The following is a 27,665-nucleotide window of genomic DNA, read 5'->3' as shown; positions in this document are numbered from 1 at the left end:
TTTAAAAGCAGTGTGCAACACCGCTGCAACTTTTAGAAAATCTTTAAGCGACAAAAAAGCTACAAAAATCCACCACGAAAAGTTGAAACATAACCTGAAAAGGGTAGATATAACCTCACTGCAGAAAGAGACAGAGAGAGTGTGAGAGAGAGAGATGTTTAATGTGTGAAGATGAGGGTGCAGGGAATAAAAAAAAAAGCAGTGGAAAAGAACAAATAGAGCATAAATAGGAAGCGATGAAAAGTCATGAAAAAAGCATCATAAGAAAACTTTAAATAATTCTGAAAAAATGGCTGGGAAGCAGGAAAAGATTCAACAAATGCAGGAACAAAATCAGAAATTAAAAGCGAGGGAAAGTGGACAAACCAGAGAAGGAATAGGAGCGATGGCGGTCAGATTGTTGCGGTGAAATGCTTTCACTGATGCCCCTAATACGAGCGTTGTACTCTGTTCCCGGGGGGTGGGGGGATGTCAGGTGGTGGAGGGGAGGCAGCAGGTGGAGGAGGAAGAGCGGAGGAGGAGGGTGAGAGAGGTGCGGAGGAAGAAGCAATGGTGGGATGGGTGTTCCATACAGTGGAGAGATAGATTGAACAGAAAAAGAGAAATAAAAATCAGAAATTAATCTTAATGAAAGAATTGTTTTAAAGAGGTGTTTAAAAAAAAAAAAAAAGGAGAAAGACTGTATGATCAGCTCAAGGAATTTACATCTTTGCTCCACTGGGAGGCACCTGGGAGCACATGGAGGTACATTATGAATGCAGACAATGCATGGAAGCCGGAGCCTCTGAATGCTTGGCTATTCTTACTCTCGTCCCATCTCCACTCTCACCAGCTCTGCTTTATTTCAGCTGCAGAGCTAAGTTTATGAGCACGGGTCATTCCTCTGGTACGCCACCCCGTGATGAATGTGTAACAGAGACACCGCTCACGTTCTGCTTGGTGCCTGAGACTACAGAGTCATCGAGATGAAGCTAAACCATGAATAAGTTTAGCCCTGTAGCCTCTGTCTGCATTTTTTTAATAGATTATTTACTTGATGTTTCAGTTCATACTTTTTTTGTGTGTAAAACTACTGCAAATATATTTCACACACAGAAAGACTGAAATACAATGAACTGTGAGACTGAAACACTAGAAAATGGACTCACTTCATCCCAAACTGACTAACTCCAGACAATATGTCAAAGCCTTACCTGCAATACGGTGAGCCACCAGGCCTTCCAAGTTTAGAGTCTCCTCCTCTGCATCTTGTTCTCTGGGCAAGGATGAGGAAGATACATCCTTCGGCTGGGGGGTGAGAGCGGGAAGGGGAGAAGATGAGGCACTGTAGCCTGGGTATGGAGACGAGCCCTGCAGGTCCGGGGAGTGTGACACCCCACTGCCTGGGTACGAGTTCACAGGCTTCATTGGTGCCTGCTGGTTGAAATTAGAGGGCGAGTCGGTGGTGTGGTGGTGGGGTGCTTGGCGTGTGTGGAGGTAGGGCTCAGGGGTGTGTGTTGGGGTGGTGTTTTGGTGTTGGTAGCCGGCGTTGTGCCTCTGGGGGGAATACGCTGGAGAGTCCATCACCGGGCTCTGGTTGGGAACTCTCCCAGACGATCGTGGGGGCTGGTGAAAGGTGTTGCCGACTGACCCAGCGTTGTTGTAGCTGTGGATGGCAGAGTCTGCTTGGTATGAGGGCCTGGTCAGGGTCTGGGAGAAGGGCACCTGGGATGAATTCACGCTGTTCTCCCCGGGGGGCGCACTGTGGGACTTGGACATGTGAGAGTTGATTGGGTCCAGGTCGAGCATGAGCATGTTGAGAGCCTCGATGGACTGCTCGATGTCCCGCTGTGAAGCAGAGGTGGGGAAGTGGGGCAGGCTATGGGTTGACTGAAGAGGAGGGCCAAATGGATCATCCGGAAGGCTATACTGGTGCCAGACATTGAGACCTCTTTGAACCGCCTCCCGGCTACTGGTGCTCCTCTCAGGCGCCCTGGGCATCAGTTTGGGGTTGGTCTCAGGGCTGCCGGCAGGTGGGTTCCCGAAGGACTGTGAACGGTACATCCCTCCTCCGTTTTGGAAGTTGTTGTATCCCCCCTGTGGCGATGCTGAGTCCACAGACCTCTCTTGCATCGCCGTAGGGGTTCGTACTCCATGCACGGGCATTTCGTTCAGCTTTTCCCCAAGAACGCTTCTCTCGAGGTACGGCCCGTCGTTCTGGCCACTGACAGGCGTCTGTGATTGGTAGTAGAGGTCAGCTGGTGTCGGCTGGCCCTCTAGGGATGAGAGCGTGCCCAAACTGTCCACACTGTTGCCCTCTTGGCTATTAGGCAGTTCGTCGTCGAGAATATCTGTCTCGCGCTCCTCTGTTGAAGGGGCGGCAACTAGCCTGGTCTGGCCCCCGTTGACGTGCACCTGTGCTGGGACCAGGTGTCGGACTCCTCCCCCTGGACTGGTGGATGTGGACAGGTAGGCCTGCCGCTGAGTTGGTGCCTCGAGACCGCTCAGAAGCTGGTCGAGCTCTCTTTTCTCTTGAGGGCTCAGCGGTGGGTGGGCTACTGTTGGGTTGTTGTGGCTCACGGCACTCTGCAGGGACTGGCTGTGCTCATCGGTACGATCAGTCTTGACGGATGCGGTCGAGTTGCCCGAGTCACTGCTCACGGAGAGGGTGTGGTCAACAGCAGGGAGGGAGGTGTGGCCTGTCACAGGAAGGGTCTGCTCAGTGGTTTGCAGGGGATGGGTGGCGTGCTGCAACGGGTTTTCTGCATTGGTCAAGGGGTTTTCATGGACTGGGAGTCCGTTGATGGTGACAACTCCCTCCAGGGAGTCTTTCTTGCGGACTCGGGCATATAGACTTCCATCTAGTGGACCTTGGGTGTGAACAACATCTGAAAGACATGCAGAGACATAATACAAGTAATTCCATCTTTTCCTGCAGTTCAAACAACATTTAGAATGAAAACATAGAATAAAATTAATTTTTTGTGTGTGTGTGTGTTAGGATTCAGACAAGCACATAACCTGTTTCACGTGATTTCAATTATCTTTGTCTTGTATTATCTATAAATTGGTTTCATTACAGTTCATTGGCTCTAATCCAATCATCAGCTTGGCATTGCACGGGATCACCGACACCACAAGTACAGTGAGCCCCCCCCCCCCCCCCTTTGCACCCAACTCTTTTGACCCTGTGGTTCAGCCAGCAGCCCAGCCACCAGCAACACAACCCTTTCAAGCGCTATTAATAGCCAATTTGCAGGTCTCAAGCCCCTGTCACGTTGCGTCAGTGCAGGCCCACATGGTCTGACGTGAACCAGGGAGGGTCCTGCCCAACACACTTAAAACAGCTGGTCTGTGTGAGCCAAAGAGGAGAGCAGCCATGCCAGTTTGAGAGCCCAGAGCTGGACTGGAAGACGACGAGCTATCTTCTTTAAGTTGATTTCTGGCTGCTGAATCATGTGAGCAGTGATACCGATTGCATACATGTTGCGCAATGCAATAATAAACATATTCACGAAACCCTTTCACGGGAATGTGCAACACACATTTATATAAATATATGTATGGCTTGCATATTTAAGTTTTGGTAATTTGGATACGCTAATATTTCATCTAAACCAAACAATTAAAATGAATGTATTTGGCCTGGCTGTTCTTCAGATGAAGGGATGGAGAGAAACATTAAAAACATTAAGCATGAGGGAAAATAATCACCATCTGTTTATGGTATCATAAGTGTTGTAAAAACTAATTTGACATTTCTTGGACACACATAGTCCTGCAGCATTTCCAGTAACAGACACCTCTATTCAAATCATAGGTTTGCTACTATTTCTATTTCTGTGGTAGAATCAATTAACCTCTTGCTTTAATGGTCACTGAAGTAAAAAAACAAAATTCTTTAAGATATTAATATATGTACAACAATGTATTAATAATTTAGACACTTAAAAGAAGTACAGCCCAACTATAGTGTAATTAATGTATAAAACAGAATACATCTGTTTTGGGCTCATGAACATATAAACATGAGCTGTACTACAATTATAGGCCTGACAAACACTGTAAACTGGAAAACACTTTTGCCTCCATGAAACAACAGTCACACGTGCAACCACTTCATTCTGTATTAACACTCATGCTCACAAGAAAGTAAATGCACATATACTGGCTTCCCATATCTAGTATACATTTGCAAAGTGATCCATAATGTATACATAACCGCAGCCAGCTCATATGTGGGGTGTTCCAAATTGAGCGATCCCCGGGGACAGATGGTGGATCACTCGGACCGCAGCTATTTCAAAACCCATGTCAACAGCAGCTCACAGGCACAGTAGCAACAAGAATGAGTGGGCAAGCGAGGAAGCTGTAAACACAGTTTGTTCCTGTGGTTGTTTTTAATGTCGACACATCATGAGAGGATAATTTCAGGTTTAGAATTACATTTTGTTTGTAGCTGTGGAATTAGTCAGAAACTACACAAAGTTGAGTCCAAAGCATAATATATAATTTCAAAACAAGTTTGCTATGTTGGTTTTTTATATTAAAGAGACCGCTGGTTTTCAAATACCTCAAAACATAATGATACTTATAGTTCAGGGTATCAAACTCAGTGGAAACATCCTCCTTACCTGTAGATCACCCTCCTGATTTTTTTACTTCACCCTTGACAAAAAAAACTCAAAATGAAATATTTCCTCTTCAGTTAGATTTAGATCATAAAGCCACCACATTTCCATCCATACATCAGGAGTCCTTCAGTAGCCTGGGAGTGACTGAACCTTCTGCCTCTGGACTTCTTCTCTCACTTTCCCTCTCCTCTCTGATTCATGTCATCCAGCATGTGCTCTACTGGAGCGAGGTAGGGCTGTACCACCGAAGCGGCTGGAAAGGGTGAGCTGGCACTCTGGGATGATCTTCGGCTGTTCCCGTCAGCGGGGGGGGAGGGACTCCGACTCCAACACCAACACCACCTCCACCTCCACCCAGCTGCCTGGGTCGTTTGAAATAAACTACAACTCCCACGCCATCTGTCTGCCCGGCACTGCAGCACCCCTGCCTGGTGATGTCATTAGGGGGGATCCCTTCTCTATGTGTCTTACAAAGTAAAGAAAAAAATTGACACTGTGGAGTGTAAATCCTTAATAACTAGGGTTTTATCACTTTTAAGGCCTCAAATTAATCTAGAATATTTCATGGATTCTGTAACTGTGATCTACATTTTCCACCAGCTGAGCTCTTCTGTCTATGTCTGTGTAGCGCTCACGCTGACCTTTAACAGAATAGGGAATGCCCTTGTTCTTGTTCATAAAAGATGATCTTTTAGTGCTCTGTGGCAAAAACGATGCAGCTTTGTCCGGGTGACTCTTTTCCCAGCTGCTGGTTGACCCCGTCCTGAGGTTAAATCAGGGGAGCAGACATGTCATGGCTCAGAGAGGACAGAAAGGAAAAGATCAAATAAAAATGCACACAGCAACAACTTTTGGGTGAACAGCGCTCAAGATGTTGCTGGATAATAATTAGAATTGTACAAAAGTCAGAAAGACCGTCTGACTTACAGGTCAAGTATTAAACACCTTACTGGTTATATTTTCTTGCCCACCAGTGAAGAGAATTGGCCCAAGAGTTTGGTGCAATCCTTCTGACTTCGATAGGAACGGAAATATCAAACAGTGTTTTTAAGCCAGGCACTGAATCTCTTTCATGTCTTGCTCAACTCACTAAAAATCATATCTATTATCCCAGTATGGTGCCGGTGGTACAGTAGCAACAATGCTAGAGTCAGATCTGGACAGCAGAGCTCCAGCCTGGTGTTAAATCCACTGACCCTGATTATAAATGACACAAACAAGCAGCTCTCCTTCTGAATAGAACAAATAGTTTTCTTCTGGTGTCAATAAATAGCTGCAGCGGACCTCAAATTAGATCGGTTGAGTCACCGAGGCTTGGCCAACACAAATAGCTAACAACTTGTTTCCTACTCCAGTAAACGAGCGTAGCGTGCCATTCTCTCTGCTTCAAAGGACAGAACCACGTTTAGCACTCCCCATTTACACATTCAGTACAATTCAAATCACTTTCAAGAAGTATTTTGCCATAAAGCAAGAGAAAAAACCCAACTCTGACTTAAAGTGTCTGTCTCTCACGCACACCTGTGCATGCATTTTATTCTCTCGTGTGACAGGTCCTTTCCTTTCTTGGGAAAATGCCACAGGCATTGCACACACACACACACACACACACACACACACACACACACACACACACACACACACACACACACACACACACACACACACACACGCCTCTTGGCTGTATTCTCTTAAGTGTTCACTTGAGTGTCTCAATGCTACATCACAGCCTTGGAGGCCATTACAAAGCCATTTAAACACCTGTGTCCAATGGTTTATTATAAATAGACATTGTGCTACGACCACTGTTACTGCTGGATCAGATGTACCATCTGGAATGTGGATTATATACATAGTTAGTACATTCGAGATTAACAGACAGGGTGATTAAGCGGCCCATTTGTCACCATACCCACAGAGCAATGAAAACATGGTATATCATTTGATACTGGACACTGTTAATAAATGTGTCACATGGACTTCTATTTTGATAAATTAATCCATCTAGTATTTTATAAAACCATTAGCTGGCAAATTATACTTAGGTATGGCGTTTTGTTTTTTTTTCCTTTGGATTTTCTCATCGACAGCTTTAGAAGTTTCCAGAAGTGTTTAAGGGTGGAAACTGTGAGATGGACTTCACAATCTTATTGGGGACACGATGACCTTATAAATGGACCAAACCCATTTTTACAAAGCACACACACATAAATATAGAAACACACCTAACTCTTACACGCAGTTTAAAATGGACCCATGTGGTGGGTCTTTCACCTATTTAGAAAAGAAGTGTGCAATGATAGTTTTATTAGATATGGTATATAATTACATGAATGCACACGCATGCATTCAGATGCATGCATCTAAAGTAAGAGCTATTTAGAGTAGGAAGGTCAACTTTGCAAGAAAGATCTTTTTGGAGTTGAGAGAGGGTCCGTGGGTTAGAAGGCAACTGGGTGTGTCAGAGCAGTAAAACTGGGATGTTCAGAGGAGTTAGGCAAAGAAGAAAAGAACCATTTGTTCTCCAAAGGTCAATAAAGCCAAACCGAAATGATGCTAAACTTCAAGGAGGATAAGTTTGGTGCAAAAAGATGCAGATCAATCAATAAATTGATTCTTAATTCAATAATATTCAGAACAAGCAGAAGAATCATCATCATATTTTGGAAACGTACTAGATTATTTTTCATTCATCTTCAGGAAAACAAGGGTTAACATTCACTAGTTCCAGGAAAAATCAAGTGGACTAATAATGTATTTCTGTTCAGTCTGACCATGTCTGCCAAAGATGATCTAAACTGTACCTTTCATCATGAGGAACATATTTATTACTCAATGCAATTGTACACTGACATGAAGAGGCAGGTCTGCACATGCACAAACATCTACACACACACACACACACATGGTGATGTCAGCGAGCCAGTGAGTATCTCGCAGCAGGATGTGACATTCACCTTCACAGCTTTCATACCAGTGTGACGACAGCCAGTCTGCATGTCAGCGGAGGGTGACTGAGTTTGAGTGACAACTGACTGACTTCTCTTAAAGTGTGTGTGTGTGTGTGTGTGTGTGTGTGTGTGTGTGTGTGTGTGTGTGTGTGTGTGTGTGTGTGTGTGTGAGAGAGAGAGAGAAGCACAGAGAAACACTGCAAAAATATCCGTGTTAAGCCTTTTCGTCTTCAATTCTACTTTTATGGCAACTTAACTCATTGATTTTGGGAGTGTATGTTTGTGCACAGGATTAGTATTTCACAGCCTTGTTAAGCTATATTTGTTTTTTGTAAATTCTAGAAAAACTACAGCTCCATTGGAACCAAGCAGAATTATTTGAATTTAAGCTTAAACTGCAAAGGAACTCTCCATCTTGGCCTTTTTTGCAGCAGAGCGTGAGAGAGGAAGAGAGACACCTTTATAAGGGATGATGTGACAGTCCATCAGTGAAAAAGGTGTCATGGTTGGTGTATCAGTGACTGGCACAAGGAAAACTGTCGCGGTTATATATTTGCCATGTCTGCCTCTCGGTCTATTTGTCACTGTCCGGCTGTCTCAGTTTGAGGTGACGTGACTGTATCAGTGTCTGTCTCCGAGATTGCTTTCAGGGTGATGTCATCCATCTGTCTGTCTGTCATCTGAGTGACTGTCATGAAAAGCTATCTCTCTGCCAGCCTTTATATTCGACTGCCAACCACGTCTGATTCATGTCGACTGTTCATTCTGTGCAACAGATGAATTGTCAGATTGAGCTGGGATCTTTTTTGCGGGGCTGAATTCTGGGCTGATGAGCCACAGAGGGACAAGAAGCAGCTGATGTCTTGTGATGTATTAGTGCGAGCAAACTCAATGCATTGCTGATGTGGAAATCTAAGCGGTTTTCTAAGATTAAATAAGGAGCAATGTTTTTGAACGAGTCCATGTTTTTTCTGTCACGAGGATGAAAGCAGAACAAAACGTATTCCTGCTGCAGGTTCATCCAAAGGTAACAATCTTACAAATGTGATATTAAAGATGCCTCAAACTTCTACGAACATCATTTTACATAGAGGTTTAAAGTTCAATATTTCAAATCGTGTTGTCAAACAATACAAAGTGTCAAAGAGTCGAAATATTGTGACAAAATGTGTGGTTAAATTCACTTTGAAATCAATAACTAAAAGAGGACTAACAGGATGGCTTTGTATTCATACATCAACAAAACCTTTTTCCATTCTGTGTTTTTTCAGAGGACATTGACAAAGACACTTCCAAAAAAATAGAAATAAAGCTGTGTTAATTAAAGCAATGATGTAGAAACAGCAGAAGTGAAAGTCAGAGAGACGGTAAGAAAAGCCATATGGAGACATCTAGACAGACAGTAGGAGAAAGGAGGCATTAAGAGATGAGGACCAACTCAGCGGGGTTTCCAGGGTTGGGATTTGAACCTGCTGCTATAGATCACTGTGCTGTCAGCGAGAGGTCTAACTAGAAGCATTATGTGCTCATGCAAGACACACACAGGCAGCTTTTAAAATAAATACCTGACTGTGCAGCTTTTCTTAGCATATGCTTAAAAAAAGAGAGAAAATTGTCCTGCCACATTTAATGTGCACAGCTTTGAGACACACCTGAGAACAAAGTCACATTGTTTTTGAACCTCTTATTTCTTCTGATCTTATTTAAAAGCACCACAGATCTACTCATAAAATAAACATTTTGTCTGATACAGACTTCATACCACAAGATAAACCACTTTTTTTTTTTTTTCAAGTATATCTCTTATTTTGAAGTCTTCACTTCATAGCAAAAATAAGCAACTTTTCAAACACTGTATCCAGAATAGTTATTGAAACAAATCCTACATGCACCGTCTCCCAGTCCAAGCTCTCTGCAGCTCACATGAAGCTACCAACCAATGTGCCTAATAGTTTTGGTGTACCCAAAATTACACCCTGCTCATAAAATGTTCCACACACAAATTGCTCGCTCCATGACTCATTTTCTACCATATAGGTGCCAAACACACAGGATGCAACCTTGTTGACATGGAAACACAATAAAACAGACAAACAGACTCTTGTGTCTGCAGACCTAGTAGACAAAAAGTTGCACTCATGTCATTTTGTCTTGGTGATATTTTAAAAGCAGAAAGAAGCCATTTATCCAACAAAAATAACAACTTCTGCTAATTGTTAAGTGTAATTTAACGACATTTGAATTTGCTGAATGTTACATGCAAAAACACATGATCATTTGAACTCGACGGAGGTTTCACTCGTAAAAAAAAGTTTGAAGTTGTGTCCTCATAGTACTACTCACCAGGTCAGCTTCTCTTCTTGTTTCCTCAATTTTACTTTATTTCTTATTCTCGCCTTCTATTTTCCTTTTTAATGCAGCAAAATTCAACAATCTAAAAAAACACACTTGCTTTGCAGTTAAAACTTTAAAAAAGTGTGTCTCTCCGTTTCTCTCAGCCTCTCTGTGGCTGTCTCTCTATCTCTGTCTCTCTGTCTGTCTCTATCCAGTTATTCCAGACATGTTTCAGGGTTCGGCCCCAGCCAAATATGGGAGGAAGGGGTTAACAAGGAAGACAGCCTGCGCTGTCACTGGGCCCGCCGCCCTCCTGTACACAACACGCACACACTGATTCTCCTGTGGCAAGTCTGCTTTTAGTCATTGTTCGCCTTTCTTCCTGGAGATCAGGGACTCCTTATATTCCAACAACAGGGACTGTTTCTCTCACAGGTTTATAAATATTACCTAATTAATAGCTTCATATTGTAATATTTGTTTTCCATCATGCTTTGTATGTTATATGACTGAAAGACCTAATAAAAACTGCAAAGATTCTGTAGTATTTCTAAAAATGTACATATAGTATTCGTGTTTTCAATCATAATACTTGACTTAAAATCCATTTATTTACTAAATGATGCTTTTAACTTATTTGAAGGGGGCAGATAAATCTGTTAAAAGTGATATTTCTATCATCTTTGCATACCATCTGCCAGAATGAGAAATTGAGTGGAGGCATTGTAACGGCTCTGGAAGAGAATCATCTTTCTTACAGCCATCCTGCAGACCTGCTTCAAAATCAGACCCTGTAATCATAACATCTGGAATTTAACGGTTTTCTGATGATGCACTTTTTATTTTTAAAAGAAGATTTGCTTGTAGCAGTAAAAAAAAAACTGTACGACCACTCAGTGCCCCAAAACTGTGGCCTCCTGACTGGTTTGACCTCCGGGTCGACAGCTGCCTCTGGACCACAGAGCTATTAGTGGAGCAAAGGCAAGCCGACAAACACAAGATGCACTGTGCACACACACACACACACCATAAAAAACATAAAAAATTTACAGGCACATACGGACCACTATGCATGCCCATATAGCACAAATATACTGTGTAACACCAACACAAACAGCTGGACAAATACACACAAAATGTACCCGCCACACTCAACAACAGCTCAAGTACAACACTGGCCACAAAATACCTACTGTTAAAGAAAGCTAAGGATGCCTCTCCTCACGTTCCTCATGAGTGCGTGCATCAGTACGAAATACACACACCTCTAAGCTTCCTAATCTTGCAGACCCTTTTAAGACACCCATCTTTCGCTGAGTCCTCTCAACTGGATTTCCAAGGTCAGTGGGCTCCGTTAAAAATGCCGTCAGGAAGAGTTAGACGAGCTCCCCGATGCATTCAGACGTCAACGCCTGAGGATGAAACATTCGTTTAACACCCAGACAAATAAACAAGACTGGATTCTTTAAATGATGCCTGATGAGTGATGAATGTCCACGGAGCTGTAGCATGTAAAAATAGACCATTCTGTTATAGAGCTTATCAGTGTTATTCACTTGGCTTTGGTGTATGTGGTCACCTGAGTTCACCGACTCAGATGTGTATTTTACACATGATTAACATGCTCTCAGTGACCATCATATCAAACATCTTTCTCCCCAGTGATCGTTCATTACTTTTCCAACGACAAAAAAAAAAATCCCAAAGTCTTTTTTGGCACAATTTTAAAGTCTTTTTAAACTTTGTAAACAGTTCGCCTGCAATTTAGTTGAATCATTTTTTGGCTACACTTCATTGTTGCACCTTCCAAAAAAAGCAAGCCCTACTGCATCCCCTGTCCATCCAAACCCTGTAAAAACGGACACTGTGTTCCTGTACCAGCCTCCTCTGAACATTCACACTCTCACGTCCAAGTGTAAAAGCGAAAGGCTGCAATTAGAGAAATGAATAAACTGGCCGAGAGGTTTTTCTGCTGAGTGCTGAGAACATCGCCGCCCATTCAATTAGGCTCAAACTTGCAATCCCGGCAATTCCCACTGACCTTCTTGCAACACAGCAATTACTACAACGGTTCTCTGGGGATGTTCATAAAAATGAAATGGGTCTTTGCAAAGCCGTAAAAAAAAAAAAAAAAAAAAAAAAAAAAATCCCATATATAAAAGTGGATGCAGCCCCACAAAGACGGCCAAGTCCTGAATCAACTGAGGGAGAATACATTCTCCTGTTTGTGCAAATTTCTTTAATTAACAGCAGTAATCATGAATCTCATCATCACTGAGGGGATCCAAGGGACTCTGCAAGGCTGTCAGCTGTTAGTGGACACAGTACATAAAAAACAAACAAAAAACTGTATTATTAAATATATTCCAGAAATCAGCTTGTAATGATGTGTTATGTTCGGCTGTTCAACGATCCCACTTCCCTCCAACATCCTTTTAGCCAGAGACTTTCCATTACTCATTCATAAACTGGATATACCCACTTACAAAGGGAACTGGTTATATATTGAGGGATAATAATATATTTATAATAATAGAAGAACATAAAGTCAGAATGAAAACAGAAAAACATCTACTTCATTATTTGGTTTAATATTTTACCATAAAAGTGTTTGAAGCACTATGTAGGAAAAACATACAAATAAAGTTATTATTATTATTATTATTACTACTTAATTCCTAATAAAGAGAAAATAAATGAAGATTCTTAATTATCGGTGTCCACATTTCAAATTCCTGAACTCCTGGCACAGAAGCAAAAGCTTGAAGTGGATTTGGGTGCTTGTGGGAGTTGGAATTGGTGGCGTTTCAGGTTACAAACCCCCCTGGGGAGGGGGCAGCTAGTCGCAGGGCGACTGACGCCCCCCTATTTCTGCAGCGGCTATTAAAAGGCCTAATTGACAGGGCGGAGGAGGAGGAGGGTGCCGGGCCTCACAGGCAGCTCAGAGAAGAGCAAATGTATGTGAAGAGCAGAAAAACACAGACAGGTCTCCTCTTCAGACTGCAGGGTGCAGAGTGTGTGGAAGCCAAAGAGGTTAATCTGTTTGACTGAGGGATGTGATTTATGTGTGAATCCTGGGTTGGATCTTATATGTGCATCAGTGAAAGTCAGGGTTTTGCATCTAAATAGAGGAAAACTGGTTTTGTTTTTATTCATTTGAAAATAAAAAAAAATATTTTGAGGGATAAAGCTGCCGTTTCTTTACATTTTCCTGTTAATCAGTTTGCAAAACAAATGAATTTCTTATTCAGGTGACGCTCTGTCTCTGTCCTTATGTGAGCTCAACCAATGACATCTGAAAGGAGAAAATCCAAAGGCCAAAGCAGCAATTCTGGATGACACGGCAAGACTGAAAGTCTCTATTAGTAACTGTGGATGAGTGGAGACAACCTATCCATCAGACTCTGTGGCTGTGTGTGGACATACTGTGCTCGCCGTCTGCAGTGTCCTCACAGCGATGTTCAAAGTTGTCGTACGAGTCCCAGCGGATCAGAGCATCTTGAGTGTTGTAGTCCACGGAGACGCACGGCCCGTTCTCCAGGTGGCCCAGACCTGAGGAACATAAGATGGGATGAGTGACAGGGCCCTTACACAGAGCATATTAACTGTCACATTAAATATATATATAGGTGCATCAACAATCAAACTTTTTCTCCTGTCAGTTTGGAAAAATGGATTACCTTTGATTTTCTCTGGTCCGTATGAGAACACAAACTCCACCTTCCCGTACTCTGGGAACCTGTCATCTGTAGAGATAAACAACAAAAGTGTGATTTTTGTTTTTGTGTGGAAACAGAGGCACACAATGCACAAAGACACAGATGTGTTGCGTACAATACATTTCCATCCATTTGAATCTGCTTGGAAGATCTTAATTTCAGTGTATCAATCTCGGGACTCATTATTTCCACTTTCCCTTTTAAATAATATGAATAATGTCAAAATTTTTGCAAAAGGTAGATTATTAAAAAATATTCAGTGTTTTCTTTGACTGCAAAAACTTCAAGGAATTGCAAGTAATCTTGATCATAATTAGATGATAGCTTTTGCATATGTCTTTAATATGACTGTAGGTGAATGCTGAGCTGCCTTCACCACCAGAGGACCCTGTTTGCTATAAAACGGTGGGGAACAGTGTCCTCTTGCAGCAGGGAACAAGAACTTTTACATGTTCTAAAATCCAAGAGTAAAAACGTTTTTAAAGAAATCTGTTTTTCTGATCATATTGCCTGAAAACAATGACCTTATGTGTACTTGTGATGAGTGTTTCGTAAACTCTTCTGAATGGCTTGACTCACATACACACTATACTCTATTAGATTTTCCTCATGATTACATAATGGTACAGACACTGTCAAACACAAGACAAAGATGCAAAGTCTGCAGTAACCTTTGAAGGTCTCGTCCAGCTCGTTCTTCCCGAAAACCACCCCGAGGTCGTGGATGGCGCAGGTGTGGAACTGCACCCTGAACACCACGTCTCTGGTCGGGTTTCTGTACCTCTTGTGGTAACACTTCAGCTACAGGAAAGGAAGAGTCAGGGGAAGAATCATCAATACATCAGTTTGTTAAGTGTTGGCACTTTTCTTTGTATATTAAAATAACAAAATTACAAGCAAAAGTATCCATATTAGAGTTTTAAACTCAATGTTCTCTTTGAAATCTCACCAAGATGTCTCCCTTCAGCAGCAGTCCGGGTTCAATAGTGATACAGATACTGGTGTTGCTGTCTCCTTGCACATTGCTGTGGTAAAATTGACAAAAATAATCTTTAATTTTCTGTTGCTAATTACATCCTAGGCTCAGTTTTGCCCTGGATTCAAACACAAAGCACACTGAACTGGAATAAAAGTGTCCATACTATATTCCTGATGTATAGACTGGTTGCATTGCCTGGTAGATCTTCAGGAAAGGACGGCAGCCTGTGAGGTGACATTAACATTAAAGTTAAAAGGTTTTCAAGAAAAGCAGAAAAAAACTGAGTTCCGTCTGTATATTTTTTAGAAGAGGCAGATACTCACCTCCTTTGGATTCAAAGTTGGGTATGCCGTGCATGATGACGTGATGCAGAAACAGAGGCTTGTTGTTGATCTTTATGTGTCCCGAAAGAAGCCCGTTGAAGTATCGCACATACCTACACACAAAGGAAGAAGAAGAGCACTGAAGTCTACAATACACCCTCGTTCTGTGTGGTTCACCTTCCCCGCCTGTCAGCTCCAACAGCACAGACAGAATGGACTTCCACTCGGAGTGTAAAACAGCCTTTATCCACTCCGGGAAACGTCAGGGTGAGCTGGTGTGTACAGAGGCCAGTTGGGGGTCTGTTGAGTTAGTGTGGTCTGGTTGTTAATGATGATAATGATGATGGTACCTAATGTCACCTTGACCTGCGGGTCGCTACATGCAGACACCCCCAGCCTTGCTCGGCTGTCAGTGGCCAGATGGTTTAGCCTTTAGAAATTCAATTAGACCGAGTGGGGATGCCATTTTAGCAGCGCTGAGAGGAGGAAGAGCTTGTAGTTACAGCACATGTGTGTGAGACAACTTTTATCAAGATATTACTATCCAATGAACCTTTCAGCCTGTTGGTCTTTTTAACTCCCTCACATGTCTCTCTTAATTTCTACCATCAGATATATTTCTGTCCAAATGATGGTCAATTTTCAAATTGAACAGTTACCTCAATAAAAGACCAAATTCATCTAAGAGTTTACCTGACCGTCCTGCAGGTGTTACTCCTCCACCATCAGTGTCTAAACCCTGGGCCTACCTTTAATTAAAATGCTTCACACTGAAGGAGCTGAATCACTAAAGTCTTCCAACTGATCTCACTGTATTTAAAAGACGGATGGAAACAAGGCTATACATCAACGCTTTATAAACACTGACAAAAATGAACACCACATGTCCTGAAAGCAGCAACATCACTCATTCTTAAACCCTCCGTCACATCATGTTGTTTTCATTCTTTCTTTACTAAAATATCACTTAATTGACAATCACACAATCATGTTGTTACAGAAACTATAATTTGCTAAACTGCTTGGCGTTGGACTGTCTGGCCTGTGGCCTGTGAAGCAGTGACACCAAAAGTTGACGCCAATTAACTTTTATGTGTGCCAAAAAAACACCAGTAAAAACAAAGCACGTGTTGTGCAAGTTGTAACCCTCTCATTCCTGCCATTTCTATTCAAGTTCTTCCTATTAAAAACTACAAAAGCACATAAAACAAGTTCCACTTAAAGCAAAATGTTTTGTTCCATAAATCAAGTCCGCACATTTCCAGCTGAATCTGACCCAGTGTCACACAAGAGGCAGCCAAACCTCTCAGCAAGCGTTCATTCTGTTTATTGCAGCATGCTACCATTAACATGATAATAACTCAATGATAATAAAAGGCTACACATAACGCCTTTAATCCAACCTTTTACAAGCTTTCATGGCAGCAGCGGACTGACTGAGCTCATCTCCTGCTCCTGATGTTAATGTCATACATTCCAGACCATAATACCGGCAGACTCCAGGGGCAGAGATAATTATATCCGAGCCAGGAAATAGCAGCGGGGCAGAGGGCAAGCCTATAGACCTGTTAAAGAATGGCTGGCTGCCTAATTCACTGACTGAAATGAAGTGGTGTTAAGTCCCCTGGTGTTTCCTGTGTTCCTTTGTTTATTCCCCGGTAACCTTTTTCCTGCTCATCTTCCCTGAGAAGCTCAGATGGAGACTCCTCTCTCCTCAGGTGGAGACTGCGAGGGGTCAGGCCTTTAAGCAGTTGACTGTCGAATAACGCCGCGGGAGCTAATAATATGGTAGGAGGAGATTTATGACTTAAAGAAGGATGACTGAGAGGACGGTCTCCCCAGAGTGAACTGCATTCACAATAATGAATTGCTTAAATACCTTTAAACCATGCTTGATTAGTTTGACCTGCTCTGGTTTGGAATTTACTCCACTGTTTTGCTCTCTGTTCATGGAGAGGACATTATCTTTCAACACTCAGCGCTAAAAGTGGAGAAGAATTGAAGGAAAATATGATCTGAAGTGCTTAAAAGATGGGAATGAACTACCAACGAGGCTCGCAGCCTCCCAGGAGACACCAGTGGAATCCCTCAGACGGACAAGATAGATAGCTGCTCCCTGTGCTGTGACATTTATTCACAATTATCCCAATTAAAGCGGAATTGGAGATAAACAGATGAAAAAAGAAAAAGAATTTCCTCTGCAGGATTTTTCTAAAACAAAATGGGAGCGATGGAGTTGACGTAGTGTGTATGGGGCTGCAGCAGGAGCCAAACTCTGTATTTCAACAGTTTGGTGGTTTCTTTTGTTACCTTCTCCAAAAACAAAAAAAGCAACAGCACGAGTGCAAGCAACAGATTTACTTGTCTGCTGAACTGCAAAACCCAAGAAGCATTTTTTGTGACACTGTTATGTGCAAGTACAGGTGACATCAGTCAGAACAGGAACTGAGGTAACAACAGGAAATGAGGTAATAATTTACCTTTTCTGTGATGGCTGCCCCACAGGAAGTGCTTTGTCCTCGTAGAAGCGCCTCATGGCAAATCTGTCCAATGCCTGGTCAGCACTGCACGACACAAAATTAAATAGATTGATTGTTATTACCAGCAAGCATTTAGGAGTAAAGTATCTTTATTTTGGAAAACCTGCAGATTTGTCCCCAGTTTGAGCTTTAGAAATATCTCCCAGCCTTCATCATTTCTAAAGTCCTCCTGGCTTCTTCCCACCTGTTAACATCTGGTTGCATTAAAGAATGATAACACTTTCTTCTAACAGAGCCAGAAAAATAAGCTGTCCAGGACGGAGTGTTTAGCTGTAATAATCACATCAGTGTTTAATTTTCAAGGCTGCTCATCTCTCAGACTTCAAGACCCAACTTTGATGGATTGTTGCTCATGTCCTTACAAAACCTTTGTAGTACTTAAATCACACTTTTTTCAAAACTGACAGCCTGACATTTTCACCTCTGCTGTTTAGAGTCTCCAATGTAACATTGAATTTCAGTATGTTGCTGGATGTGTCTGCTGATCATGACGTGCTTGATACCTTGCTGATATGTTGCTGTAGTGCATGTACGCAGCCACCACCACCCCTGTGCGACCTCGGTTCCCCTGTGACACAGAAACAGACACAACAGGACTCAGTTACGTGATATAAAACTATATTTGATGCAGGAATCATTTCAAAGGGATCAACTCTCTTTGTATTAATCATCAAGAAACAGGGGTCAAACAAATCATCCTTAAAGTGTGATGTAGTGTTCGGCAAGAGAAAACTTATATTTTACGTTTTTGCTGGTTGCCTGGCAACCTCACAGTGATGCCTACAGGAAGTCTATGCCTGCCCAAGAAATGGTTCAGCACCTACAGTAACCCCTGTAAAACCACAACCTTTCTGTATTGACACTTTGGTTCTTGCCTTCCCTCTTTTACCTTGTTGTGTAGCACCACCACGTTACGTGGGTCTCCATTGAGCCACGTATCGATGGCCTTGCACATGCTGCAGATCTTGTCCAGCGCTGGAGCGTGGTGGTCTGGCCAGCCGAACTCTAGAACCTGAGAACGATCATTGAGACCACAGGAGGTTTCATTTTTTTCACATTTGTGGTTTCTCTCCTCTCACACATGAAGTCTACTTACAGATATGGCAGTATTTCTGGTTTCAAAAAACAAAACTGATATAACTGCAGTGGTGTTTGTACCTTGTGGTTTAACTTTGTTAAGTCATTCTGCCACTCGCTCAGGTTGAGCATCTGAAATCAGAAAGAGGGGGAGTATAAGTAAATCAAACCTGTCTCACAACAAACACAAGAGTCTGTGCATGTGTTTGTATGTCTCTCTTACCAGATAGTGTTCGCCATGTTTTGACCGCAGCATCGTCGCCACCTCCTTGAGGTGGGTGGTGTAGCTGCGCTCCTCGGCAGCGGCGGGGAAAGAGACAGAGATGATCCTCTCTGTGATGTAGACCAGGTCCACCTCATAGCTCTCCTCCATGGCCTGAACCACACTCTGACTCCTAGAGATGAAAAGGGAGGAGAGGGTGTTTTGCTAATGCTTCCAGCAGCAGACTGTACATCTCTAAATCAGTTTTAACTTTTTGGTGGTCAACATCTGCCCCGCTCAGGTGCACAGTACTAAAGCTATCTTACGTTTTCGTTTTACTTTTCTTGTCCCTAAGCAAATCTATTTCTTAATTTTGAACGTCTGCCTCCATTTATCGCTCACCGCTTGCTATTCATGCAGCTGATCTACAAACCGAACTGACCGACTGTAAAAAAAAAAAAAAAGGAAGACAAACACTGAAATTAAACATCAGTTTGGACAAATGTTGAAGAAGTTTTCTGAAGACGTGTTAGAAGTTTAGATTTGGTGTGAAGACCTGTGAAGAGGATGCCTTTACAGCTGCCGTGTCCAATTTGTCATGAGCATTATCCATACAAGGACTGCTGCGACTCTTTTTTTTTTACAGCTGCTGGGAGAACATTTCTTGAACTCTCCGATTTCTCTCTGGGAATAACGACATAGTTCATTGCAAACATCCACTTGATCAAACGTAAACTCCTGCAGCTCTCTCATATATTTCTTGGAAAGGAAGAGATTTACAATCCTTCCCTGACTGTTGACATGACCTCTGCTGATGTTACGCAACCTATTTCGCTGGCCAAACAGCGATCAGGTTTGTTGGCTCGTGGGCAAACAGTAAAGCCCCGCACGAGGAAAGGCCATGCTCGAAGAATAACAGACAACTGAAAGTATGGAAGGGGAGTCACATTCCTAAAAAAGACCACACGTCCAGGACAAGCAATAATTTTTTGATGGTCGTCATAAAATAGAGACATCGTAAGACAGATCATAATGAATTAAAGAATAATCATTTGGTCATCCTCGATGTCATGCTTGGTGGATTTTCTGAAGAAACCGGAATATGCTGCAGGAAAAATATCTGATCACTTAATCTCTTCTTAATTGATTCCATATCTACTGCTGTTTTGTCTAATGAATGAAGTGTGGACGTCTTTGAATCTGCCAACAACGTGACTGTATGACGATGCTGTCTTACCGCGACTGCTTTCGCAGTATCTCCACACTCTTGCAGGACCTCGTAGATCCCTGGTGAGCACACACACACACACACACACACACACACAGAGGCAGAGGCTGAAAAGAAGAGTCATAAACAAACTGCATCTGGTAATCGTGATGATGTTATTGAATTACAATCTGACATAACCCATTAGGGAAAAGTCAGATCACAGAAGCAAAACTGAAACTGTTTTGAAAAGAAAAAAGAGAAAAAGGAGCAGGAAGAGAAAGATAAAAAGAGAAGAAAACAAAGAAGAAGAAGAAGCTTGAAGAGAGGGAGAATAAAGGATGGAAAAGAAGATAAGGTAAAAACAAAAGGAATAAAAGAAGAAGCAGAGGAGAAGAAGAAACAAAATAAGTAAAGAGAAGAAACAAGAGAAAGGAGGAAGAGGAGGAGAAAAAAAAAAATCACATAATTGTGTTCGGGGAGAGAACCATCCTGACTCAGGTCCTGTCAGGACTTCAGCACACACTTTAATTATCTTGTCCTGTATTTAGTTATTTACAGAGAAAGGAGCGGAAGTCAAGCTGTTTTACTGTTAATCGGACTGCAGAGGGAAAATGTTACTAAGTACTCCGCACTATCGAGGAATCGCTGCATAATAGATGCTCGTTGGGTTGGCTGTTCCTCACACTGTTTGTCGGCCGCGGGGAAAGCGTGTCTGTGCGAGTCAGCTGCTGCCGAGAAGATGAAGCCATCCAAAAAGACAAAACGACAGCTTACATCTTCTGTGACATTCTTTACTTTTTCCCACAATGTCATGAAGAGCGAGTGTTCAAGTGGTTAAACAGTCATGTTGGGATGAAGGGTCTCTAATCATGGCGCAAGGTTAAACACACAGCACTCTATACTGCTGCTTCTCACAGATGAAGCTAATCCCTCCCCCAAGAGCCGAAATGGGAAGCATAATTCTCAGTGATCTGACAGGAAGCAGATGCTAGGAGGACCACGGACGATGGTGTTTGCAAAGTGAAACAGCCTGTTCACATGAGGCTTCAGGGGTGTTACGCCGGTGCATCTCAAATCGTAGGAACAATCTGTTGGCTTGTTGCAACAAGGGAGCACAAATGAAAGTCAATCAGCGTGTAAAGAGCGTATATACATGAGCATTTGTCTGCACTTTGCACATCATAACACCAGCTTCAACATTTAAAGGACAAGTCCAGGGATAGTCCATATTCTCTGTACCATAGACCTCCACTATGAAAAACACACAGTGTTGCACTGGATGACTTTACTACCATGAAACTTTATATTTACAATTTACATCTCTGACTGACTTGGAGAGAAGTACCATAGACGATGTTACCAAATACTGAGAAAGAGACAAGAATATATTATCAAAAGAAAACTACAGATAAATGACAGCCATCTTTGTGTGGGAATGGCCTACCTTGTTAAACAGGTACCCAGTGCTCCATCTCCACGAAGAACGAATGTCGGCAAATTGCCTTCGTATACAGCTGCCCAGAGGCATGGCTACAGGTAGGGGAATCACTGTCTATATTTGGACTATTTCTGGACTCGGATAAAACTGCAAATGACAAGATTTCAAACAAAGTTTGGGTTTGTACATCCAGTCTAATTTGTTTTTAAATGTCAGGGCATCATCCAGGTGATTAGAGCTCCAGTTTCATCCTCGTGACAAAAAAAAAAGATGCTACAGTCCATGCCCTCTGTGCCAGACCTCATCAGCGATTATGTAAGATATCATGATGCATCTTCCCTCTCTTCTCTGCTTCTCAACTGTCCTGTCCCTACTTTCTCCTGCTTCCTCTCGTCCTCTCTCTCCTGCCCATTTTGTGTTCTCTGGAACTACTCCTCCCTCGCTCTCATTATCTCTCATTATTTCAGACTCCCCCCTCCTTTGCTTCTCATCTCTTTTTTCCCGTGCCGTGTGCTTGTGTACTCTATAGTTCCTGTATGTATGTATGTATGTTTATGCTTGTCTGCTGCATGGGTTTAACCTTAATTACACTTAAAAATTACATTGAAGAAAAACAACAATGACTTTTTCTCTGAGTCTGTCAACATCATTGCTGAATTACAGTATCTGTAGTTTACATGCGTGTATCCACTCTGACTCTATTCTTTCGTGAGCCAAACACTGATTAGAAAGTCCCCATAGTGTACTTGTATGACCCTCAACAGGACCCACACTGACTCAATTATGGTCACAATGGGGCATTTTGACTCAAACCCCCATGGATGTATCCTGTATGGACTAACCAAATAAATATTCCTTCTGTTATCTGTCCACAAAAACACAGACGCACACACACAGTGGACGCAGACATGTGTGGCAAACCCCATACAATGATGATTCCTGGATTTAAGGATGAGGGCAGAAAGCAGAAGATAACTCGGTAAGAAAATGAATGATTTCCTTTGAAATCGAGCCCCGATGTACAGATTTTAACCAGCGAGCACGAGACTATTTCCATGAAACATGTAGTAAATGCAACCTGATATGATTGGATAACACGAGGACTGCTTTGATAAGGACTAACAACCACAGCAGAGATTGTTTTGGTTTGACAACAGACACGAATGATAAATTAGGTTCACACCCAGCTCAGGGTGTAACTAATGTTTCAGTGAAACATCTATGGCATTCACCCCCAAACACCAATATGTCATTGTCAAATTGTTTGTGACAACTTTCTGTAATTACAGTGAAAAAACAAGACAATTAGGAGCTATTGTCTTGGTATTTTTAGTGTTTGTGATTCTCATAAGTACATGCCCACATTTTCCAAAATCCCAGCTGCTCACTGTTGTAAAAGAGGATGCTGGCACTTATATCAACACTTAATTGTTTTGTTTTTTGTGCATTTTAATAAAAGAGATTGGACTGGCAACTCGGAGTGCACTAAGGAAAAAGCACAACATAAATGAAATTAGAATGAATGTGATATTGATGGAGTGATATTAAAGGAAAATTGAGTGACAGAAAAATGTCTTGAGTATCAAATTTAATGCTCGTAGATTTGCAAGGTTTGCAGCTTGTTTTATTGAGCATGACAAGCCGCAGTTTCTGACAAAATTTGCAGATAAATCCTGAACATGTGCGTAAAATACATGCTTTTGTTTGGTGCATGCACAGATAGCTGTTTGGTGCATTGCCCTACAGTGCAGTATGTTTGATTTTGTTTGTTGATAGCAACAAATGCAAACAGCTAACTAAAGTATGGTAATGACAAATTGGAGCTGTGCATTGTGGGAGCATTTTAAACAGCGCTGGACACTGTAAGGTTTTTGGTGGAATATTCCCTTAAAATGTGACACGGAACATGAAATTGAAGGCATCCATCAGATATCTCTCCGTCTTCTGCCTTCCTCAGTGAATGCACCGAACATGAATTAATCTCCACACAATCTGGTGTACACAGGCCAATCTGTGTTTATAATCCGACTCTGAGTCACCGTCTCACTTCTGCTGCCGATATAAACATCCGGGCGACGTCTGACGCAAACACTGACTCATTACTGTGACTCACAAAGAGAGATGGATCCAAGACATCACTGGTGCTTTTATCTCTTGAATAAATGTTGCTTCTGGGTTCATGAAAAGGAAAATTAAACCAAGGGCCTCCTTTTAATCTCAAAATTTTTTAAACAAGCTAACAAATTTAGCCTTTGTCACTGCTGGCTTGAGTAAACTGTTTTCTTTATACATTAGCAGTGGTTCTCTCCCCTCTCATTTGTCTGGAAGCTTGCCTTCTTGGAAACCCACCACCCGCGCCCACACCCTTCATGGTTTAGCAATGTCAAGCAGAAACATGCATGCCTCGTCTCAGGCCAGGCCTTGGCTTCCATTTCTGGCAAAGTCGAGACACAATTTGCAGCGAGCTGGCAGCAACAGATGTCACTACAGCCTTCTGGTTTTGTAAGGTATGTACCGAACATTTCTTTAAACCGGCACAGAACAGAGTTTTGCTGAGTCCACCTGAGGGGGCTGCTACTGGAATAATTACAGACCTGCATTGTTTTACGATTGATTATAAGCAACTAATGAATTGATCATTTCAAAGGCAGTCATAGATAAATAAATCCGCAGAGCAAATTTCTAATTATGCATGAAAATCATACAAAAAAACAATTAAATTTACTTATAACATTTTTTTAAATGTCCTCATTCAGTTCTTAAATAATACATTTCCCATAGATATTTTTCATAAGACTTTTTGTCTTTTGACAGCAGGTAGAATAAATAACATTAATGATGGCTCAGTTCCTTAAAGTGTTCCAGTGAACCAGCACACACAATACTAGAACCTCTTCTAAGTGGAATGCAGCCATCATTAATGCACATGTGTTTTTCCTTTGCATGATATGTCAAAATTCTGCTGTGAAAAAGGTCTATAAAATACTTTTTTTCTATATTAAACCTGTCAATATAACATATTTAGAGGTGCCTCTATTTACTTTAATGATGTAAAAGCTGTGTGCTCTGATTGGTTAGCTGTTATGTGTTGCATGGTGCTGCCAACTTCTGCAGTTTGTAAGAACAGGCTGGAGTTGTATTTCGGGATAGAGCCTCATTTTCAGATTATTGATTAAATACAATATTTTTGTTGTGAATTAAAAGCTGACAATTTCATCAGTGGACAGGCTGCAAAGTTGACACAAAGTTCTTGCAGGTTGCATGTTTAACATCAAACAAGAAGTCATGAGAATCTGTGTGTCTACAGTTGGTAGCTGTATTTTCTTTTTTGCATCTCCAGTCCTATTTGCTTACACTGCTCAGCTCCTTCCATTTTAAACAGAAGTAAAGCATCAGTTCTTGCGGGGGATTTCTCAGCCAACAATATGACACAGACAGCGTAGCATCTTTCATGATGACAGCTGAGTCACTATTATAAGCATTAGAGAGGAACAGAGCAGCTTCTTGTTAGCAATCAGATGTGATTCAATCAAGAGGGAAACACTTGTTCTCTATAAATAAACAAAATATTTACCTTTACTGGAACTAAGAGGTTTCGCTGCCCAAACCAAGAGAAAGAGCCAAAAGTACACAGATGTGTATGAACAGAGGTGTCAGACTTTCCTCCACATGGTGCACATAAGGACTGTTATTACAGCATTCATGAATGAACCGCTTCTAAAGCATGTCTTCTTAAACACTTGCACAGAGGAAGGTGTTACTTACCGGTGTATCTACATGCTTTAATGGCAGCTGAGGAGTGGGAGGCTGCAGAGAGACGTGAGACAGAGTCAGTGGGTTAGTCATTGTTTCTTTCACAGTGACAAAGAAACACCATGATGAGAGAAAGCATAAGGAATATGGTGGAGAGACAATTTTTTAAAAATATCTCTGTCTGTCTCTCTTCCATTTATATTTTTGTAAAATAAATTTGATTTTTTTTTTTTTTTTTTGACTGATTGAAAAGGAATTTCAAATATTTTAGTGGTAAGAGGTTTTAAATTAGTTTAGATTTTGGTGCTGCTTTTTGAAACAAAATGAAATTTTTGTATCAAGCCAGGCCAAAACAAAACATATGTTTGTTTCTGTTGTTCTAACTGCTATTCCGTATAAATCCTGTTAATATATGTAGAGTCTCCTCGGATAAATTCAATTGTGTTTTGAGAAAATTCTTAATCCAGCTTAATCTGGAGGCATGTAAAGTGTTTAAACATAAAAGCTGTCCCTCTTAATGTGTGCATGTGTGTCACTGAAAGTGGCAGAGATGGAGAGTGACAGCAAAAGGAAATATAACACGCAGCTCGACAATGATGCATGTGTTAAGGAAAATCTCTCAACTGAGCAGCTTGGCCTGATGTGGGCTCTGTAAACAAATCCGCGGGACTGTTTAACAAGCTGCAGCGGTGATTTAAAAAGGCCAGAGCCCAGAGTAAATACGTGAAAAGTAGTTACTGTAGTTTGGAATGTGCCTAATTTGGTCATATCATTGGCGCTTAATCTTAATAACATAAAACAGGACCCACTGCACCACTTTATATTTGTCTAGAAATCAGGAGAATGATCAAATTGCTCTTCCTGCTGGCTTTCTAATCATAACCCAACATTTGCTGAGCAAGCACCCTTTATGGAAGTGAATAATAACTCCAATTTCAACCTCATTAAAATGAAAATGACTCAAGTCGTGGTGTCGCAGTGCATAAATCACTTTTTGTCCCATAAAGCAGCAAGTCGGAGAGGAGAGGGGAATAATCACTGCAGCTCAGTATCTTTCTTCTTCTACTGACGGAGCACTTAAACAGCATCCTCAAAGTCTCAGACCAAATCAAAGATTTGATAGAACGGCATCTATGTTTTCTCAGTTTTCTCAAGTTTCAGAATGTTGAGGTCTCAGGAGCATTGTAAATTCATATAATGTATTTATTCAAAGTAATAGTTTTAGTCTAGATATTCTGATTAATCTATTCGTGCACTGTCCATGTAATCGTTGTAGTTATGAGGTAAGTGCAGTGCTCAAAGGTCCTCAAGATGACATCATAGTTTATTTTCCACATTTGGTTAGATTTAGATCAACCAAACACAAAGCCACATTTTTATGACCTCAAAGAAACTGCTTTCATGACAAATCATGATCATCATAAGCATCATCTTTATCATTGTCACTGCCAGCATCATCATCAATCTCCTATCACGTCTACAGCTCAAATCAGGGCCCAGTTTGAGTTGTAGGAAAAGGGAGGAAGCTCTCGTGGGTATAGCCTCTGACCTCACAGAGCTTCCTGTGTATGGTTCTTCCACAATGCCAGGGAGGACCATCACATTACGAAGGACGTTAAAAAGATCTTTAAATGTTTCCTTAATGGTCCCGTTTGTGCAGAAATTGACATGTATACTATACTCACCAGCTCACAGTTGGTAGTTGTTTGACATGATGTGGTGACCTGGAAATAGAGGAAAAAGAGAAATCATGAGAGAGGAAAAGCTTAAAAGTACTAAAGTACTTTAAAAACACCACTGTAAGACTTGCACTTATTTTTGTAGAAACAGGGAGGGAGAGACATCTCCAAATGTTTCCTCCTGAATGCCTGAGTATCCACCAACGGAACCAAAATAACCACTGCCTCAAAAAAAAAAAAAACAACGCAAAAACCGGACTGTTTCTATGGGAAACAGCCATTGCAGGCAAATTCAGTATTGGACCTGAATTCACACTGAGAGAGAATACTTCCTGTGAAAGTCAGAAAACAATTAAACACTGCATTACACTCTGATTCATGCAGCATATTTTTGCAGGGGAGGATATGGGTCCTCCTGGTGGTGTCCTGATCTGCTCTGTGACACTACAAACACAACCCAGCTGTCAGCCAAGTGGAAGCTGATTTAGAGTTAGAGAATATAATGTTTTTTTCTGTTAAACAGACTATTAAAAACCTCTGAACCACAATTTTGACACATTAGTGGTTGTTACTTGCAGCAAATACACTACAAATACTCCAGGAGGTGATAGGGACTAAGTAATGATTGCTCACTGATAAAAGCCATGGAGTGACTTCCTGTATACCTGAGTGTACATTAATAAACATCACTGTGGAAGACCTGATCTCAGTTTGTACACTTGGTGATATAAAGTTGTTGTTGTTGAAGTTGTTTCCCTCCCAGCTGAGGATCATTTTCCCATCTTCTGCAAAACAGTCCTTGCAACCACTTGCAGTAAACAACACAAGGTTTCCCAACCAACAGGAC

At 41.7% G+C, this 27,665-nt stretch overlaps 1 protein-coding gene across 12 annotated transcripts in view; it reads right to left on the bottom strand.

The window, feature by feature from the left end:
* The window catches only part of tns1a (tensin 1a), a 77,675-nt gene that overhangs the window by 12,727 nt on the left and 37,283 nt on the right, over positions 1-27,665 (bottom strand). For 5 of the 12 annotated variants that reach the window (XM_069163959.1, XM_069163963.1, XM_069163962.1 and 2 more), the window contains exons 2-18: positions 26,825-26,863; positions 25,152-25,193; positions 24,961-24,984; positions 19,976-20,025; positions 18,760-18,931; positions 18,618-18,668; positions 18,349-18,471; positions 17,963-18,027; positions 17,400-17,483; positions 14,920-15,032; positions 14,760-14,820; positions 14,567-14,642; positions 14,289-14,418; positions 13,579-13,644; positions 13,325-13,450; positions 1,194-2,876; positions 367-447 (exon numbers count right to left, since the gene is read on the bottom strand). In XM_069163959.1, coding sequence (XP_069020060.1) covers positions 367-447; positions 1,194-2,876; positions 13,325-13,450; positions 13,579-13,644; positions 14,289-14,418; positions 14,567-14,642; positions 14,760-14,820; positions 14,920-15,032; positions 17,400-17,483; positions 17,963-18,027; positions 18,349-18,471; positions 18,618-18,668; positions 18,760-18,931; positions 19,976-20,025; positions 24,961-24,984; positions 25,152-25,193; positions 26,825-26,863 — 2,986 coding nt within the window. The remainder of the gene's footprint in view (positions 1-366; positions 448-1,193; positions 2,877-13,324; positions 13,451-13,578; positions 13,645-14,288; positions 14,419-14,566; positions 14,643-14,759; positions 14,821-14,919; positions 15,033-17,399; positions 17,484-17,962; positions 18,028-18,348; positions 18,472-18,617; positions 18,669-18,759; positions 18,932-19,975; positions 20,026-24,960; positions 24,985-25,151; positions 25,194-26,824; positions 26,864-27,665) is intronic. The other 7 variants (XM_069163960.1, XM_069163971.1, XM_069163966.1 and 4 more) reach the window with 4 other exon arrangements.

Source organism: Embiotoca jacksoni, unplaced genomic scaffold, assembly GCF_022577435.1.
Source record: "Embiotoca jacksoni isolate LCO1_2020_lvr unplaced genomic scaffold, fEmbJac1.0.p SCAF_30, whole genome shotgun sequence".
In the NCBI taxonomy this organism is placed as follows: Eukaryota; Metazoa; Chordata; class Actinopteri; family Embiotocidae; genus Embiotoca; species Embiotoca jacksoni.
Note: the sequence above shows the minus strand (reverse complement) of the source record. Positions and strands in the feature narration are given on the sequence as shown.